The sequence below is a fragment of the Hoplias malabaricus genome, chromosome 8 (genome assembly GCF_029633855.1).
Source record: "Hoplias malabaricus isolate fHopMal1 chromosome 8, fHopMal1.hap1, whole genome shotgun sequence".
Classification (NCBI taxonomy): Eukaryota; Metazoa; Chordata; class Actinopteri; order Characiformes; family Erythrinidae; genus Hoplias; species Hoplias malabaricus.
This window is the reverse complement of record NC_089807.1, coordinates 10,073,538-10,091,078: the sequence shown is the minus strand read 5'-3', so window position 1 is coordinate 10,091,078 and position 17,541 is coordinate 10,073,538. Positions and strand designations below refer to the sequence as shown.

The following is a 17,541-nucleotide window of genomic DNA, read 5'->3' as shown; positions in this document are numbered from 1 at the left end:
GACAGAGAGAGAGAGAGAGAGAGAGAGAGAGAGAGAGAGAGAGAGAAAGAGAGAGAGAGAGACTCCACGGAGCCAGGAGTGTGTGATGAGAGTGAAGGCTCTTTTCTTTGCGCGGGGGGACCACGCTGCTCGAGCTTTGGTTCTGCTGTTTTTTAATGAGTTGATCTCGCTATGAGGGGCTGCCTCCGCCAGAATGTACCGTTTTGCCGCCTTTGTGCGCGCGGAGCGCCTCAATTGGGTCTACATTTATTATTTTGACCTCTCCGCTCGCGGGGGATGCACTTCAAAGCGCCTGCGCGACTCCGAGCGCTTTCATGAAGAAGACCTCTCCGCTTTATTCTCCTCCTTTAAAAGAGTTTTGTTCCTCAGCTTCAGCAGAAAGCGCGGAGAAGGGAAACACTGAATGAAAATTAAAATCAATTAGGCCACGGACTCAGAGGAAATGTGGGAAGGCGCCGTGTGAAGGAGCCCCGGGATTTTCAGCCAGAAAAACCCCTCTCCGCGGACTGCAGGAAGAGAGACTGGGCTATAATTCAATTCGCTCTGCTCCTTTATATCCACACTGCACTCAAAACGATAAAAACAAAACGGCTGTTAAAAACTAACCAAAAGGACCTGCGCGTCAAAGTGGCTTGTGACCCGAGGCCAGTACATTCTAAGAGTTCGTGTGGTTTACACATTTAATTTGAATTAATTCCCTTCGTTTCCTTTCTACACATCACGACAAATAGTCTATATAGTTTGATATATTAAACAACTTTGATAAACATTTTATCAGCCGTGCGCAACGAAAGAGCGCATGCGCCAAATGATTTTCTCCAGTTGTTTGTCATAGTAACGGAAGAGTCTGTGGCGTGCAGTGATGCGGCGATAATGATTGGTCACTCAGGGCAGAAGTGCAGTGAGAGTCCAACTCGCTTCTTCGCCACTGCGTTTCAACGCTGTAACACATTCGTTTTCGCAGGTTTGTTTTAATCCAACGGAACGCATCAGACTCATTTAAATAAATTTATTAGATCTTTATTTAGCACGTTTTCAAGGTTCAAGATATTATATCGGCTATGATTTTACACCGCGGAGTTATTGCGTAGATGAAGTCCAGTGAGCCGTTATGGCTGTCCTCAGAGCCACGAGGAGGCCCGTCTTCGCTGTGTCTTGTTCAGATGTGACAGGATGCTTCCAAATAACGTTTAAACATCTACTGTCACATTATTTACAGAACGTTTCTTTTAAACTCACTCTGTCCTATGTTTTTGCTTTATTGTACTTAATATCATTAAAGACGCGGTTGTGCGTCACGTTCTTTAGCCCAAATGAGGAGAAACAGGGGCACAGACATTACAACACCAAAAAAAAAAACATTTAATTTTGGACAATTCACTATTTTGAGCAGGATCTCACCAAACCCGATGTTGTGATATTTAAGTCTTTTCCTTGCAAAGTTTGCTATTAGCCTGGTCTTTGTGGTCTATATCTGCACACCCTGGGTCCCACAAATCTCAAGCTCTGCGTTGACTCCTTGAGACGATTAATCTAATTTCTCCACGCTCCATGCAACGCGGCGAGGGCGGAGCTTCAGTAGCCGGTGGGCGATGAGCTACGATTTTACATAACGCCGTTAAACCAATTAAACACAAGGGTTTACTTCTGACTGGTGCGTGAGCCAATAGGGGAAAATGAACGCGCAATCACAATTAAAAAAAGAAACCAATTAATTCACTAGTTCTTTCCAAAAAAAAAAAAAAAAAAAGAGGTCACTTCAGGCTCAATACAGGCCTTATTCCGGACGGAGGACTGAGAACTCAAAAAGCGTCAGGTCCGGCCTTTATTCAGATGCCTGACTACACTATACATGGTAGAATAATGTTTGTGTATTTTTTAATTCTTCCTTGTGTATTTTAAATGCATACTCCACACCTGGGCTATAACGAGCTCCCTGTTATCATTGACGTATCTTGAGGGAAATTAGTGCTTCAAACTTCACAGATCCAAAGAGTTTGAAACGGGTTTGTTCCGTGCGGACAGAGGTGGGGACTAATTTCATATTAATAGATCAGCACCTGAATGAAAGCAGAATGTATAGTTATATATAAACCACTTTTTTGTTATTTAAAACACTTCTACATTCTGACGAAGGATATTGAGAAAGGAATCTGAGAAAAACACATTGGGTAGAATTGTCAAAACCAAACACTTCTCAAAAAACTGCATTATTAACATCAGAAAAGCCCAGAGCGCCGGAGTCTGGTTAAAGTGACCGCTAAGCCAAGATGTTTAATGCTGAATATACATCAGAGGAGAAAACATTATAATAAAGACTCGACTGAGTTTTCCTTCGTGTGTATACAAGCTCTCAGTCACATTTCTCCTTCTCCATCATGAAGCTACGTAGAGACCCTAAAAATCAACCTGTGCAATGGCGCTACCTAGTGTTAAAACAATGCAACTACAACAAACCCCACATAATCAAAACATTAGGATTTTACTTGAAGTTTCTGCCCAAAAATGAATCAAAATCAATCTAGACCACATTTATAATATATTTGTATGTAAAACGTGAGCTTAAAATATAAGGGAATTTATACCCTTAAAGATTTATAAAATGTGGACGTAAAAATTTGGATTTATGAAAGTTAAGTTTATAATCAAACACAGCAGCGCCACTCTGAGCGATATACGCTTAACTATGCAAATTAACAAACTGAGTTTTATATATTATTTGTAGGCAAATGTATAGACCTTAAAAACCTATGTGGAACTATATCTACATATACTTTATGAATGAGACCACTGGATAATAAACAGTTTTTACCAGATTTAGTCAGAATTTTACACCAGCAAAGCATCATGCTACATCAGACTCCAGCACTCAGTTCTGCACATGTAATAGATTGTAAATAAAATAAAATAAAATACTCAGATAACAGAGTGTTTGACATTAACCACAGTATCCACACCTCATCAGATAATAGCCAGGTACAGTTTACATTATCTGAAGTTTATTAGACAATGGTGTCTAAACATTAATGCACAAAATGACTTCAATTTTCCTGTGAATATATTTTGCTGGAGAGGGAAAGGCAAATGCGATGGAACGACAGGCTTCAGATTGTGATGGTTCCTTGTGAGCTTCTTGACACTGGATTCAACCCTTGATATGAAATCATATTAAGGCAAAGTACAGTCTTTTAATAACATCATCTAATCACCAACATTAGTGTCTTACAATCACCATTTTCTGATATAAACCTCTACTTGTCCTGGAATTCAGCTTTTCTCTTCTCAACAAAAGCAGACATGCCCTCTTTTCTGTCCTCCTGTTTAAGAAACATTGAGTCCAGTCATTAGTTTTCTCTCATAAATGAAGAAAATCTTAAAATAGCATCAAATTAGCAGTAAAACGTACCGTAGCAAATGTGGCATGGAATAATCTCTTCTCTAATCTATTCCCTTCGGTCAGTGTAAGTTCAAATGCTGAAAACGAAGGATAATTTTTCCATGAATGCAAATGACAGTTTCAGAAGCACACCAAAGCCAGAGAACATTTGCTTAGACAAAAATCAATCTATTAAGTCTCCAATGTATGACATTGAACCATAAGATAAAAGCTATTTGAATAAAAATACTGATAGGACAGGTTTATGACATGACCTTTTATGCAAAACTAAATGAGATAATCCATCAAACCTATATTTAAACCACACACATTAATTTAAAATTAAGAACTGATTAAGAAAATAATTATAAGAAAAGAATGTGTGCTACAAGGCACTGTCAATATATTATGTATAGGAGGTCTTTAATTCATACTAAATCATTCATTCATTATCTGTAAGCGCTTATCCAGTTCAGGGTCGCAGTGGGTCCAGAGCCTACCTGGAATCATTGGGCACAAGGCAGGAATACACCCTGGAGGGGGCGCCAGTCCTTCACAGGGCAACATAGACAGGCATACACATTCACACACTCACACCTACGGACACTTTTGAGTCGCCAATCCACCTACCAACGTGTGTTTTTGGACTGTGGGAGGAAAGCAGAGCACCCAGAGGAAACCCACGCAGACACAGGGAGAACACACCACACTCCTCACAGACAGTCACCCGGAGCGGGAATCGAACCCACAACCTCCAGGCACCTGGAGCTATGTGACTGCAACACTACCTGCTGCTCCACCATGCTGCCCATACTAAATCATTATTTTAAAAAAACATAAAACAGCAGAATTTGCATGGATCTCTCTCAAGTCTTGGTGTGCTTATTTAAGTGTGTCAGGTATTAATCGCAGCACTGATGTGACTGCTCTTATTACAGTAACAAATATCACAACCAAAATTGTTCTAACTGAACAAAACTTTCCAAATATCATTAAACCTTAAATCTACTTTTACAACAGGTTAAAAAAAAAAAAAAAAACAGACATCCCTCAACAGAATCTGGTATAACCACAGCTCACCTGCACCGACTGCCTCCTTTGCCATTGCTGACACAAGCTTGGAATTGCTGGCTATTTTCTCCCCACATTTAATGGCTTCAGATACCAACTGATCCACAGGAAACACTTTACTCACGAGACCTATGGAGGTTAAACACTATTACAGACAGCTGATTATGCAGAGAAAACTCAGCTTGGAATAATAATATATTTGTCTATGAGGCAATGCAAAGCTAAACTGAAAACAACATGAATGGGGGGGGAAAACAAAAGACTTAAAAGTGAAGTACATGCCAGATTGCTTGGCTTCTTGTGCTGAGATCCGGTCTCCTGTAAGAACCATTTCCATGGCGAGTGATTTACCCACAGCCCGAGTGAGTCTCTGAGTACCACCAGCCCCTGTTTAGGAGAATATTTACTCAAAAATCAACCAACTCCAAACATGCAGCAAAAACCAAACAGCTGTTAAAAATACCACATCATCACTTTGTTTGACTTAGTCAGAGAAAAACAAAAACATTTGTTTTACCAGGAATAGTTCCCAATAATATTTCAGGCTGTCCAAATTGTGCCTTTTCTCCAGCATAAATGATGTCACACATCATGGCCAATTCACAACCTCCTCCAAGCTAAAGCAGAAGATAAAATACTTTAAGAGGTACACTGACAATATTAATACAACACTGCCGAATAAGGTGGTGGTAAAAGTGCAGTTAAAACGTTTGATTACTCACAGCAAATCCGTTTACAGCAGCAATTACAGGCTTTTTAACTGTTGACACTTTGTTCCAATGAGCCAAAAAGTTTCCACCATAACACTCCTGAAACGTTCTGTTCTGCATCTCTTTGATGTCTGCTCCAGCTAAAAACAACAAGACATTGATGAAATTAAAATCTTAGGACATGAAGTACACATACATTGACAGTGTCACATGAATACTTAAACAACATTTGAATATTTTGTTCCAAACCTGCAAATGCTCTTTCGCTGCCCGTGATGACCACAGCCCCAACCTCACTGTCTTGTTCAAAGCTATCCAGGGCTTTACCCACTTCAAGCATCAGGTCATCGCAGAGAGCGTTCAAGGCCTTGGGTCTGTTTAACTGGATGAATCCAACATTCTTCTTTTCTCCTTTTTTGTCAACCACGATATATTGATACTGGCCACCTATGAAAGGGACAGCAAAAAAGAAGAATAAATTCACATCTATTTAACATTTGTATGACATATTTAAGATTCAGAAACTTCCAATAAATAGAAACATTCTGATTCACAAGTGTTTAAAGTAATGGCAATGGAACCAAATATTTTAAGTTCTGAATGTCTCCTAAAAGCATCTAAAATTACACAAAATCTTTATGAATATGTGGTATGACGTAAGATATAGTGTTTTATAATGGCACTGAACATCACATTTGGGCAGAAATTTTATTTTTAAGAATGACTAAGGTTGGAGATAGAAGTGAAAAACATTATAAAGCAAAACAGTCCAACCTCAAAGAATGATTTCTTCTGATTTTGTTCTGATTGGACAGGGAACATTGTGTTAAATATACACTCGATCCTATTTCTTATCACTAAAAGTAGAAATGTGTAAATATTTCACATCAAACCACTCTGAATTCATTTGTCGACATATTCATGATTTAATTTAGAAAACTTATTATGGAATTACAGAATATATATATATATATATATATATATATATATATATATATATATATATATATATATATATATATATTAATCGTATTTCATACATCTAAGAAGAAACGTTAAAGAAAATGCTCTTAAATGCGTTTTCATTGTAACGTCAAACTGTTTCAGCTAACGATAGTTTGCATCCTTTAGCTTTAATGCTAAGTTAGCAAACATTTCTATGTTTAAACATCTGTTGAGTTAGTTGGCAGGCTAACAACACACGTATTACATTTACTGGACGCCACTAAAGATTCTTATTAGCCATACGTCTTATTTTTACTTCCACCTTAAAAATAGTGGAACTGCTGCACCAGTTAAGGTGGACCTTTTAAGGTGGAAATGAACATTCGAATGAGAAGCCAATGCCAGCCTCGACCCCAGCTGAGCTAAACCGTGACTACCCTCTGTTTTATATCTTAATGACATTATATTCCAGTGCAGTGCGGTTTGCATTTTATCCACACGCTAACGTTAAAGCTGTGTGCACTGACCGACCGTCCTCAGTGAGCGGGTGACATTGAAACATAGTGAACACTTCACAGTTCAGTCACAGTCAGATAAACTCTGTGTATTTACCCGAGCTGCAGTGTCGCACAGCCGCAAACGCAGACGGCATCAAAGCGACTGGTTTCAGAACTGAGGCGGCCGATCTGCAAAACACTGCCATGTTGAAAGCTGCAATAGTTATGTTTAACCCCAGCACTTCAGCGAGTCCTGCCCAGAGCCACGCTCAGGCGAAGTTGCCAAGTATACACAAATCCCCCTGCGATTTACAGCTCCCTCTATAATCCCGCTGAAAGAAATGCAATCAAATGATGGTAATATTGTCTAACATTAAATATATAGATACATTGCATAACTCCAGTATATCACTCTAAGACTAATAGTATATGGACAGTATTTACATCTGACATCGGGATACATGTGAGAAGCTTTCCGCTATTAACGGAATATAACGTACTTCACATTAAAAAAAAATTAATAAATTAAAAGCCCTAATCCTGTTTGATCCACAGCCTCCTGTGATCATGGCAACTGTGTACTATGAAAAGTATGTTGCTTTGCTTGTTTAAAATACTTTTATTAAACCCTTATATAGCATAATTTTCTTGTTTCTTGTATTTCTATGCTGTCAGTTTTCTTGGCCTGTTCCATAACAGTGCAGTGAGTTATAGATGGCAGTAGGTGGAGACAAAACATCGAAAACACCAGCTTTCATATTAAATGACACATATTGGTTTTCAATATTAAAAATATACACGGTCAGAAAAACATCACAGTGGTGGTACTCTTAAGGATATATCTACCTTAAATTAGGGAACATAATTGTAGTTAATTCTATTATAACTACATGTTTTAAAATGGCGTCGATTCCATATGCCCAATTTAATCTCCAGGATTTATGTTCTTTTATTTTACACAATTCTGTAATGAAATCCTACAAATATTCATCCCTCTGTGTGGAGAAGAGAGTGTAATGTACCTTTTGGGAACACAACTGGACTTTAAACTCACTGCTTTACCTTTAAAAGTACATTTACACTGTTTGTAACTTTAGTGACAGTAATGTGCCTGTAGCATACTTTTTTTTTTTTTTTTGAGAGGGTACAGTGCACATTAAACAGAAGTATTCCATGATGCGAATCTATAAAAGTCACAGTTCAGTATTTTCATTCAAAACCACACAAACCATTACATGCACACTATTTTGTTTGAGGTTATATCTATGAGATTAAACAATCCCTTAGCACAAGGAAGAGGAAAATCAAATGACTATATATTATTCAAAAATTTTCAAAATAAGAGTTCAATAAATGTTTTTAAAGGTTTAGAGAATATACCATTTCTAACAAGCTTGTAAAGCCTGGTAGACCACTGACATTCTCCTACAGAGACAGACAAAAAAAAAAAAAAAATTAAGCTTCACTGTAGCTTCAGAGCTGAAAATATATGTGAGTGTTTCTGTTCTCCTTTTATTAAACAGATAACTCTACAGTGTCTGAATATTTGTGCAGCTTTAAAGGAGCTTTTAAAATTTGTGAACAAGTATCTCAAAAATATTTTATGCTTCTGTGTTTAGATTTTCTCCCCTAATATTTTATTCAGCTTTGAATACATTCATATGATGTTCCCTCAATTTTGCACAGTGCTGTTTGACATAGCACTTGACCCCAGTGACCCTCATGAACGGTCAGGAAATGCCTGAATAACAATGCTATACACCACAGCACTGTAATCAAAGTAAACAAAGTCGCTTCACAGAGACTGCACAAAGAAGCTCTTGTTTAAAAACGGTAAGTTGACAAGCCATTTTTTAAACATGAGAGTGGCCTCAAGCACACAAAATATAACCATCTATTTTTGCCAACTCTAATTTATTATTTACTAAATCCATGACTGGGAATATTATCCATGACCAAGGTCTGAATATTGCCCTCAACACAACCTTCTTAGTCTTAGTGCAGTGGTCACATGGGTCCTCACACAAATGAAGGCTATTTATTGTAAATACATGTGCAACACAAACATGAGCAGCTTGGCCAGGAAATCTGTTTGAGTTTTATTGATGCTTTACAATGGCTGCACGTGGTTAACATGTATTATAAAAAGTGCTTTTTTACATTACAGAGGTTCATGATCATTTCTTACACACTCTAAGCCTAGCTTCAAAAGTGCTAAAGAAATACTAAGCCAATCTGTGAGATATTTTGGTAAATATTCAAATTTTGGTTCGCAAAAACCAAAGCCATTATTCCATAGGCACATCTTTAAATTAAAATGCAGCTACAGGAACACACAGGGCCGATGTTTACACCTCAGGCATTCAATTAACTTTTCAAATTGATTGTACAACCACACTTAACATGTCTGACAGCACAAACTAGCTCTACATTTTAGGCCACTGTGTAAATAGATGTGAAATATTCCCAAAATCAAATAATCGACACATTGGGTTCTTCCTCATCACAGTAGCGTAATGGCAAACTACAAATTATGCAATGGAAAAAATGTCATAATTACCATGCTATGTATTTTAAAAGATAGTAATTCAGCTAGAAGCATCATGACAATCTAGTAACACTTGGGTTATTTATCTCACACACCATCACTCACTCTCAGTGATGTTAAATAGAAAATGAACACACTCTTACACTGTTGAATAATAAATACATCCAAAGTCATAAACACAATAGTGTACAATCAGGGACAACATCATTCAGTTCAAATCCTTTCATATCTTCTTGGAGGTTTTTACACAACAGTCCAAAAACAATGCTCTGTATGTATATATTTATATGTGTGTGTGTGTGTAGACACTAGAGGACAATCTGGATCATAGGGGGCGGAGCTGGTGACCCATGAACTTAAGCAAATCATTGGATCCAAACTTCTTTGCAATTTCAATGAGAAGTAATGGAAATCAAAAAATAATGAGACCAGCGTGTTTTGACTGACTGTTGTACTAATCTATCCTTTTAATCTGAGGATTGAGAATACTATGAACTGACTCTCTACATTTAGCTTTAATGAATTCCACTCAGTTGTTCATGACAAACAGATCAGCTCACTCCCTCCCCATTCCTCCAGAGCGTAGTGATCTTGAGACGGTCTCACACTACAGCTGTACACTGCTCCTGGTTTTAAGGGTGATGCGCTGGTTCAAACAATTCATCATGTCTGAACATTCAAACAGGACCAAGTTGCATGAAAATGACACACCACATTAATAACTATTCAAAACTCAACACTGTTCAGGTGCACAATGATGTTCCAAGAATGTGATATTCTTTTAAATAAATAACAACTTAAATTCCAAACTACCACTTTTTTCAGTCAACCCACATAGACTTTAGTCTTTTCATAATATCACAAATAAATAGTAAGATCTCTAGGAATAAAACAGAAGTTGTTATTAATTAGAAATGTATGTCCCCCTGAAAACACCCAGCAGTTTTTTTAATGGTACTTTAATCTGGAATTGGCCTGTAACTCCACTTTCTAGTCACATTCTCCCTCCAGTGGTTGTTATAAAATAAGCCTTACTTACTTACAACCAACTACGAGCATCATTATTTATCATAATTACAGAGGGAAAAGGTTTGTACAGGATATATATCATAAGAGAGTCTATGTGGAACAACCGAAACCTTTGTTAGTGTGATAAAGTAATATAAAAATAAGGAAAAAATTAATTAATTCCTCATTAACCCCTGTCTTTAGTCACACTTCATAATAGAACCTGGAAGAGCGATATATTTGAAGTGATGATAAAAAATAAAATGTGGCCCTTGAAATGGCCATATCCTTGTATTGCTAAATCACTGATGTCAAAATAGTGTGCTTAAGGTAACAAAGCAAAAAAAAAAAGTGCTAGAACACCAGTTAATGGCACAAACCAGACAATTGCTACATGACTCTCCAGATGAAGGTTTAGTTTTAAGCACCTGCAGAGCAAAGCCTGCAACTATAACTGATCTGAGAGCAGCTGAAAACTGGTATTGTAGTAGCTCCGAGCCTCATGCTGTGCTGTGATAGGACATTCAAATCAGAGTGACCATCACCGTCAAGAATCTGTCACAACTTTAGCAGAGCTTGTTTAGGGATGTAAATATAAGACACAGCAGTGCTCAGTTAAAATACTTATCAGTCAATAACTTGAGACACATCCCTCTATACTGGCATGGACCCACACTTGCCATAAATACCGCTTGGCAAAATGCCATGCAAAGTATGAGGCTCAGTCTGTACCTTGGGTTATGAATGATAATTAGTAATAGCTTACAAACAATGCTAATACTAATCACCATCAACTTGTATATGCAAGCAGATGTGGTAGTGATAAGACAACATATGTCCTTCCATCTGGGGAGAACCCCACAGGGTATTTAAAGCCCAGGAAAGAACAGAAAGATACCAAAGACATCATGAATAAAACACAAAGCTGAGAGAGACAGACACATGGCTATACAATGCAGGCCATTCTTTGGCCATGTAATCCACAAAGTAGTTTTGTAAGGAATGACAACATTTAAGTTAAATAGAATAATAAGATTTAGTGCTATTAGTTTAAGATACTTCATAGCTAAGCTTCTTTCTTCTTCCGTCTTAGCTATTTAGCTCATGACATTACATTCATGACAGAATTCAGCCCTATGTTACTTCAGTCGTAATTACCACGAAGCACAAAGAATGTTAACTTTTTTGTAAATGTACATTTTGCAAAGTCTGTAAATTTCTATCTATAACTGGAAATTTGACTAAAGAAAAAGTTGCAAAAAATGTTTTTTTGTTTTTGTTATGCTCATTTAAAACAAATCACCATAGAGTGATCATTATGGTTTTCAATGGCTTTTAAGATCTTACTAACTTCATTAATCAGGTCTTCATTTCTGCTCCAGGTATTCATACTCGACTCCAAACAAATCCCCATGTACTACATTCTACATTATGTCAGTGCAAGATCTGTATCCCCAGTTAAAAGGAATGGTTGCAATGAACAGCAGTTACACAGAGAAGCTAAGGTATTTACATAATGTCAATCATACATGCTTCTACACAACGTAGAGCTCACCAGATAATCCTCAATGCCTCTTATTTAGGTCATTCAGCTGGAAATGGAAATCACAGTCAGGCAACACACTAAATGTGGGAGGAACAGCAAATCCAAATATATGTTAATCATCTCCTCTGTTTATTCATGTTGCTTTATGTTTTTAAACAGACTTAATATACTGGATTTCCTGAGTCTTTAAAAGTTTTCCATCAGTATGGAGCCAGCACTGTGCAGAACTATGAATAAGCAGTACCTTTTTTGGAGCAGCAAGTTTCCCCTGGTCCCCTGGTGCAGGGTAGTACCACAGAGTGCATATAATGACCCACAGCCCCTCGAAACAATCTGCACCAAACCAAAAAGCTAAAGTGTGATTCAAGAACACCCCAAAAGACACAAAGCTGACATTGCAACCATTCACCTGTTACATCTTAGTCTCTGAAGAAGAGTAGTGAAAGGATAAAAGAACAAAAATAGAATGAGAAAATGTAGGCTGTGATGATGTCTTTGTGGGAACAAGCAGAGGCCCAGAGGCCTTCACCGTCGCTGCATTTCAACACACAGGTGGGTTATGTGACCTGTGAGAAGTTCTCTCTGGACCATGCTCAGGTGTGTGGGAATTCAGCCCAGCTTGGTGATCTGTAGACTCCCATCTATCCTGATCGTATCAATGGTCATCAAAGACTTCACTTTGTGATAAAAGTCAAACAGCTGATGTCCGTCGACAAAAATCCGAAAACGCTGGTGTTCACAATGGATCTCAATCTGTATGAATGAGAGCAAAAGCAGAGAAAGAATGTACATTCAGAGACACAGAGAGGGAGAAAGACTGAAAAAGCCTTCCTGTCACTGAGGCTCATACTGTGGGCAGAATGCTAAAAGGAAGCTCTAGTCTGGTTTTGCATGCTTATCTCAGCTCTGTATTGGAACACTGATTGATCTGAAAGTGGAGTGACCCGTTTTCTCCAGCCCCATTCACCAACTCATTATCCGCCATCTTTACTTTCAGCCACTGTACAGCTCACTGCTCTACATCAGTGACCATACATTTTGCACGGTAAAGATTATTCTGATGACATGTATTTTTTAGAGATTATACTAATAAAGCAGCATGTTGCTAAAAAACATTTAATATTTATGAACTTAACTGTAATATCAGCTCCTCAGGGCAGAGAGGAAATACTATAATTGTGATTATGATTGTGCCGTGATCATTATTTCTTTCTTGTATGTAATAAAAGGATAAAAGCTTAATGTTTCTTTAAGTAAATATTTTCTTGACACCCATTAAACTCATCTCACCAGTGAGGAAGTGGTGAGGATGCTCACAGCACAATCAAACAATTAGTGATTTGTTTGAGGGCTTATTTACATATTGCAAGCCCTGGCACTATCATTCTCCTAAGGCCAATATCACAATAATGGTTAACAAATAACATATTGTGCATTCTTGTAGCAGTAAAGACAAAAGAAGTCTGTGATCAGTGCAGTTACTCAGCATTGAGACATTGCTCCACAATCTGACACGATCATTCAACAGCAAAATTCAACTGACCCAAAGATCTTTGGCTTTAAGAAATAGCAATGCTGTGGCTGTAGGGTTATTTTTAAGTTCAAATGGAGCTAGTCACTGACTGCTGCGTAGGCCAAAGTAGGACTGTCACTATCGATTAGACGAGTAATTTACTGATCATCTTAAGGATTGGGTAATAAGTTATATATATATATTTATTAAACTGAACATTACTCTATGCCTAATATTTACTGAAGTCAACATCAACAAAATATGCAAAATATTTACCAGGCATAACCTATTATAAGTACCTTATAATCTATTAAAGTAATAATAAAATAGTACTATAAATATAAACAAGGTTACTGTCACAGAGCCTGCAATGAACAATTACCCCTGGGGAATAGAATAGCCCTCCTCCAGCTCCTCCCTGACTCCACCTCTTCACAAGTAAATACACCTGCAGGTGACCATGGGCTCCTCAGGACTCTCCAATACAACCTTCTCTTTGACCGTGTTTTTTGAAGTCTGCTTGGTATCAAGAATTTGAAGCTCTGTTGATGTTATTTCCCGTTAATTAAAGGGTTAGTGAACCTTTGTTCTGTTTGTTGGGTTTTGATGATGTATTCACAGGCATTACCGTTGTCTGCCTGTGTTTTAACCCTAGCCTTTTCTGACAATTAGTGTTTTATAGACCCAATAAAAGAGACTCTGCACTCGTATCCTGCCGACATGCCTCTAGTGTTGTAGCAACACTTAAACGAGTCTTTGCCAGGAGCTGCACTTAAATGAATCAAAGTTGAATTTAATGCATAATGAAAATTGTACACAAATCCCTAAGAGGTGAATAAAATGTACACATTTCTCAGCCTTTTTGAAACTGCCACTGGCTCTGGGGTCTCTTCACTGTTTTTCTACAACATTCAGCAAGACACATCTTTCACAAAACCTACTACCCAAGACCTCTGGTTTTAGAATGTAATTTTCTTTCGATAGCAAAGCTAATCTTCACTGACCCACGTGACATTGGTGATGTTTCTATCAAGTCTATCGGTTTTAGCACTTATAAACAATGCTGCAGAGTACTATGTGTTTAATTACCCTGAAGGGCTGGTCTTGAATGAAAGGGAAGTATGCAATGGAAGCCTCCTCTTCACTCCATTTTCCAGAGACCCTTGCATTTCGTAGGAACTGCCGTTCAGCAAATCGGGCACTGAGTTTCAGGGCCACATCTCTGAGCTCCTCCTCATCCTTCTCTTTACTGCAGCTACAGGTAAGATTGATGTCAAAACTGAACAAAGAACAAAGGATCAATATGGAGAAACAACAAAGGTTATTTTTAAGGCACTGTATTTAGAGTAAAACCCCTTAATATTTAACATTTTATCACAGGTGTTCAATAATCCTTAGTAGTTACTGAATAATAATTCTATGGTTTAATGGGTTAGGTTCAGAGAGATTAAGGGAGACGTGGCCTAAAGTTAGTGAAGTGAGGTGAAGTTTGAACTGCAGGCTGCGGGGAACAATGATCTCTCCTTACTCAGTCCTTTAAGAGTTGTCTTTAAGCAAGTCACCTAATGCTCTGGGTGCTGAAGGTGGCTGCCAGCTGCTCTGTCTGTATGTGTGTGTGTGTTTACTGCGCCTGATCACTTTGTGTATGTGTTTAATTCTATGGATGGGTAAAATGCAGAGGTCTCTCTTCGACCACAGTTTCTGTGATGCACATGTGGGGTCTGATATTTCATGAATCAAAGTTTACCATGTTGGCCAACACCAAAAAACATTTGCTGAGGTGGAGCTTTAGTTTCAGACACACTCCATAAATCTCTCTGAGATCACTCTCTGTGGCAGAGTAGGTGAACGCCCATGGAGCACACACATTTACAAACAAACACACACACACACACACACACACCAAGAGGCCATTCACCCCCACAGTCCGGTTCACAGTCTAGCACACACATGCCCTGTCTCTACGTATAATGCTCCAGCAGAAATCTGGCCCCGGGGTGAGACTGACCCTCCTTAAACTGTGGATGATGAGGCTCTTTAGGGTCACACACCTTTTTTCAACTAAACCATATGCTGATTCTTGCCCACCTGTCTGGTTCTGGATCCACGATGCCCATGATAATGATCTTCTTCCCTGGCCTCATCCCACCTCTGATCCGCCCTTTGAACGGAACAGTCTGTAAGATTACAAATGGGGGAGGATGAATCAGACAGGCTTGTCTTACTCTAGTAATATTAGAACACACATCGTCAGTGCTATAGCAGGGGCTACTCTACCAGAATCCGGGAGATGTCCTCTTTGTCGGGGGAGATTAAGCCGGGGTCTCCTAAGGAATTATTAAGATGGTCATCTTCGGTGTTCTTGCGGGTTCAGCCAGGACACAGAGAGATAAGGGATGGTTAGCAGGTGCAAAGCATCGCCAAACGCTATTTCTCAAGCTATTTCAGAGACTGTCACTAACGAACAAACGCTTTAAACCGCCCAGCGCGCGGATGCTCAATAACAATACCGAGGCGCACACCTTACAGTAGACAATTGGGAAAGAGATTTGAAATGTAAACAGATACAACACATTTCACGACAGGGAGGAGAAGCCGAGGCCCTGCCTTTCCCTCTTCCTTCCAGACTTAGGCCCTACAGTTAATCCAAATCGCCCAGAAATCCGTTTCTTAAAGATTTGTGAGAGAAATAAGTCTTGCGCTGCACCGGAGAAAGACCCACCACCGCGACCTGGAGAGACAAGCCGCAACGGAAAGACCCTCTCGGTTCAGGATTACCGCGCTCCCACACATTTCATGCTCATATAATTGTGACGTGAAAAATATAAAGACGGGAACACTTCAGCGCCCTCCGTTACTTACTACTGCGTCCTTCTCCATGCTCAGCTCCGCCATCTTGTGCAGAAGAGCATTAGGATGTTGAGCAGCGGAGAGAGAGAGAGAGAGAGAGAGAGAGAGAGGTGTGTCTGACCACACTGAGCCGGTGGTCCGCGGTCAGGGAGGGTACTGGGGGTCGAAAAATATGCCCCGAGATTAAGGAGTCTTCTAGCGGGGAACTGCGATGACGCAAACGTGAATGAGGACGGAGCTTAATCCAGAGATTCATGAAGCTAATCTGGAGAGATTTCAGAGCCACGGCCCACCGGCAGCCTGTCTGTCAGCACACAGTACATCATTTCTGTACTTGTTTTACCTTCAATACAACAATTCCTCAATAAAAGAAGAAGCGTATTTTAATTTAAGTGTTTAATATGTTTAAGAAGTCCAGTCAACGACTAATGCTAAAATAGTGTTACAGTGTTGTAGTAACAGACCTTATAACGTTAACCCTCTATGGCATGAATTTTTATTTATTTAGAAAAAAATATTACTGCCTATTTTTTATAGTTTGGGGGTCCCTGATAATGTAACAGTCATACAATTTGATACCCCCCCAAACCACAAGCCAGTGCTACTTTGTTGCCTCAGGGCAACAGTGTGCAACAGTTGTACTAAAACACAGAGGGTTTCTGTATTACATTTAATATGTGAAACAATGTAAAAACGTGTGATATATGCATTAGAATTTTATATTACAACAAGCTTCAGCCAGGATTTATTAATCACCACAAAATAAGACTTATGCATCATTATTGTAACATTGGAACTCTATACTATAGGTATTTTGTGTGTGTGTGTGATGGAATGTGTGTTTTTTTGTGGGATATTTTTTCATAAAATGTTTCTTTTTAAGCTAATTGTGAATTCCTATTCTGTGTGGAACTTCACACTTTTTGGTGGTTGTGAAGCACAGGTGTGCATCACAATTCCGGCATTTGCGTGTGCCTGGCAACCCAAATAATGACACATACATCACAGTACACAGAAACTGCTCCAGTTCTATGACAGTGAGATTTAGGGGCTTGTTGACATTGCATTGCATATAGATTTGTTCTACAATGACTTGCAACATGTCTTCAGAAAAATGCTGAAAAAAAGGGTGATTATGTACCTGACAATGATGTTCCATGCTTACCACGGTGGAGAACCCAACACAGTGCGAACTTTACTGATTACCCAGAATCTGGTCTCCCCTGGAGTACTTCAAGCTATTTTTTTTGAAGAGATTTTGCAAGTCATTGTAGAGCAGTAAAGTCTATATGATATGCAAAGCAATGTCAACATAATTTTCTTCATTTTCATCATTATCAACAGGCAAACAATCAGCTTCAAGAAGAAAGCAGGCAGGGATAAATGAGATCTTATGCATTTCATTCATTAAATCATTCATTATCTGTAAGTGCTTATCCAGTTCAGGATCAAGGCGCAAGGTGTATTTCATACAAAT

At 38.7% G+C, this 17,541-nt stretch overlaps 2 protein-coding genes across 2 annotated transcripts; both read right to left on the bottom strand.

The window, feature by feature from the left end:
- Positions 1 to 1,941: 1,941 nt before the first annotated feature.
- echs1 (enoyl CoA hydratase, short chain, 1, mitochondrial) lies at positions 1,942 to 7,005 on the bottom strand. The gene is made up of 9 exons (XM_066679157.1): positions 6,715 to 7,005; positions 5,407 to 5,604; positions 5,170 to 5,297; positions 4,965 to 5,064; positions 4,730 to 4,834; positions 4,457 to 4,576; positions 3,407 to 3,474; positions 3,250 to 3,317; positions 1,942 to 3,151 (listed from the first exon to the last, which is right to left on the bottom strand). The coding sequence occupies exons 1-8, from the start codon at positions 6,803 to 6,805 to the stop codon at positions 3,252 to 3,254; spliced, it is 876 nt and encodes a 291-aa protein (XP_066535254.1). The 5' UTR covers positions 6,806 to 7,005; the 3' UTR covers positions 1,942 to 3,151; positions 3,250 to 3,251.
- Positions 7,006 to 8,691: 1,686 nt separating this feature from the next.
- lgalslb (lectin, galactoside-binding-like b) lies at positions 8,692 to 16,175 on the bottom strand. Its single transcript, XM_066679050.1, has 5 exons — positions 16,077 to 16,175; positions 15,492 to 15,575; positions 15,303 to 15,391; positions 14,304 to 14,493; positions 8,692 to 12,454 (listed from the first exon to the last, which is right to left on the bottom strand). Exons 1-5 carry the CDS (start codon positions 16,107 to 16,109, stop codon positions 12,311 to 12,313), a joined length of 540 nt encoding a protein of 179 aa, XP_066535147.1. The 5' UTR covers positions 16,110 to 16,175; the 3' UTR covers positions 8,692 to 12,310.
- Positions 16,176 to 17,541: the final 1,366 nt, after the last annotated feature.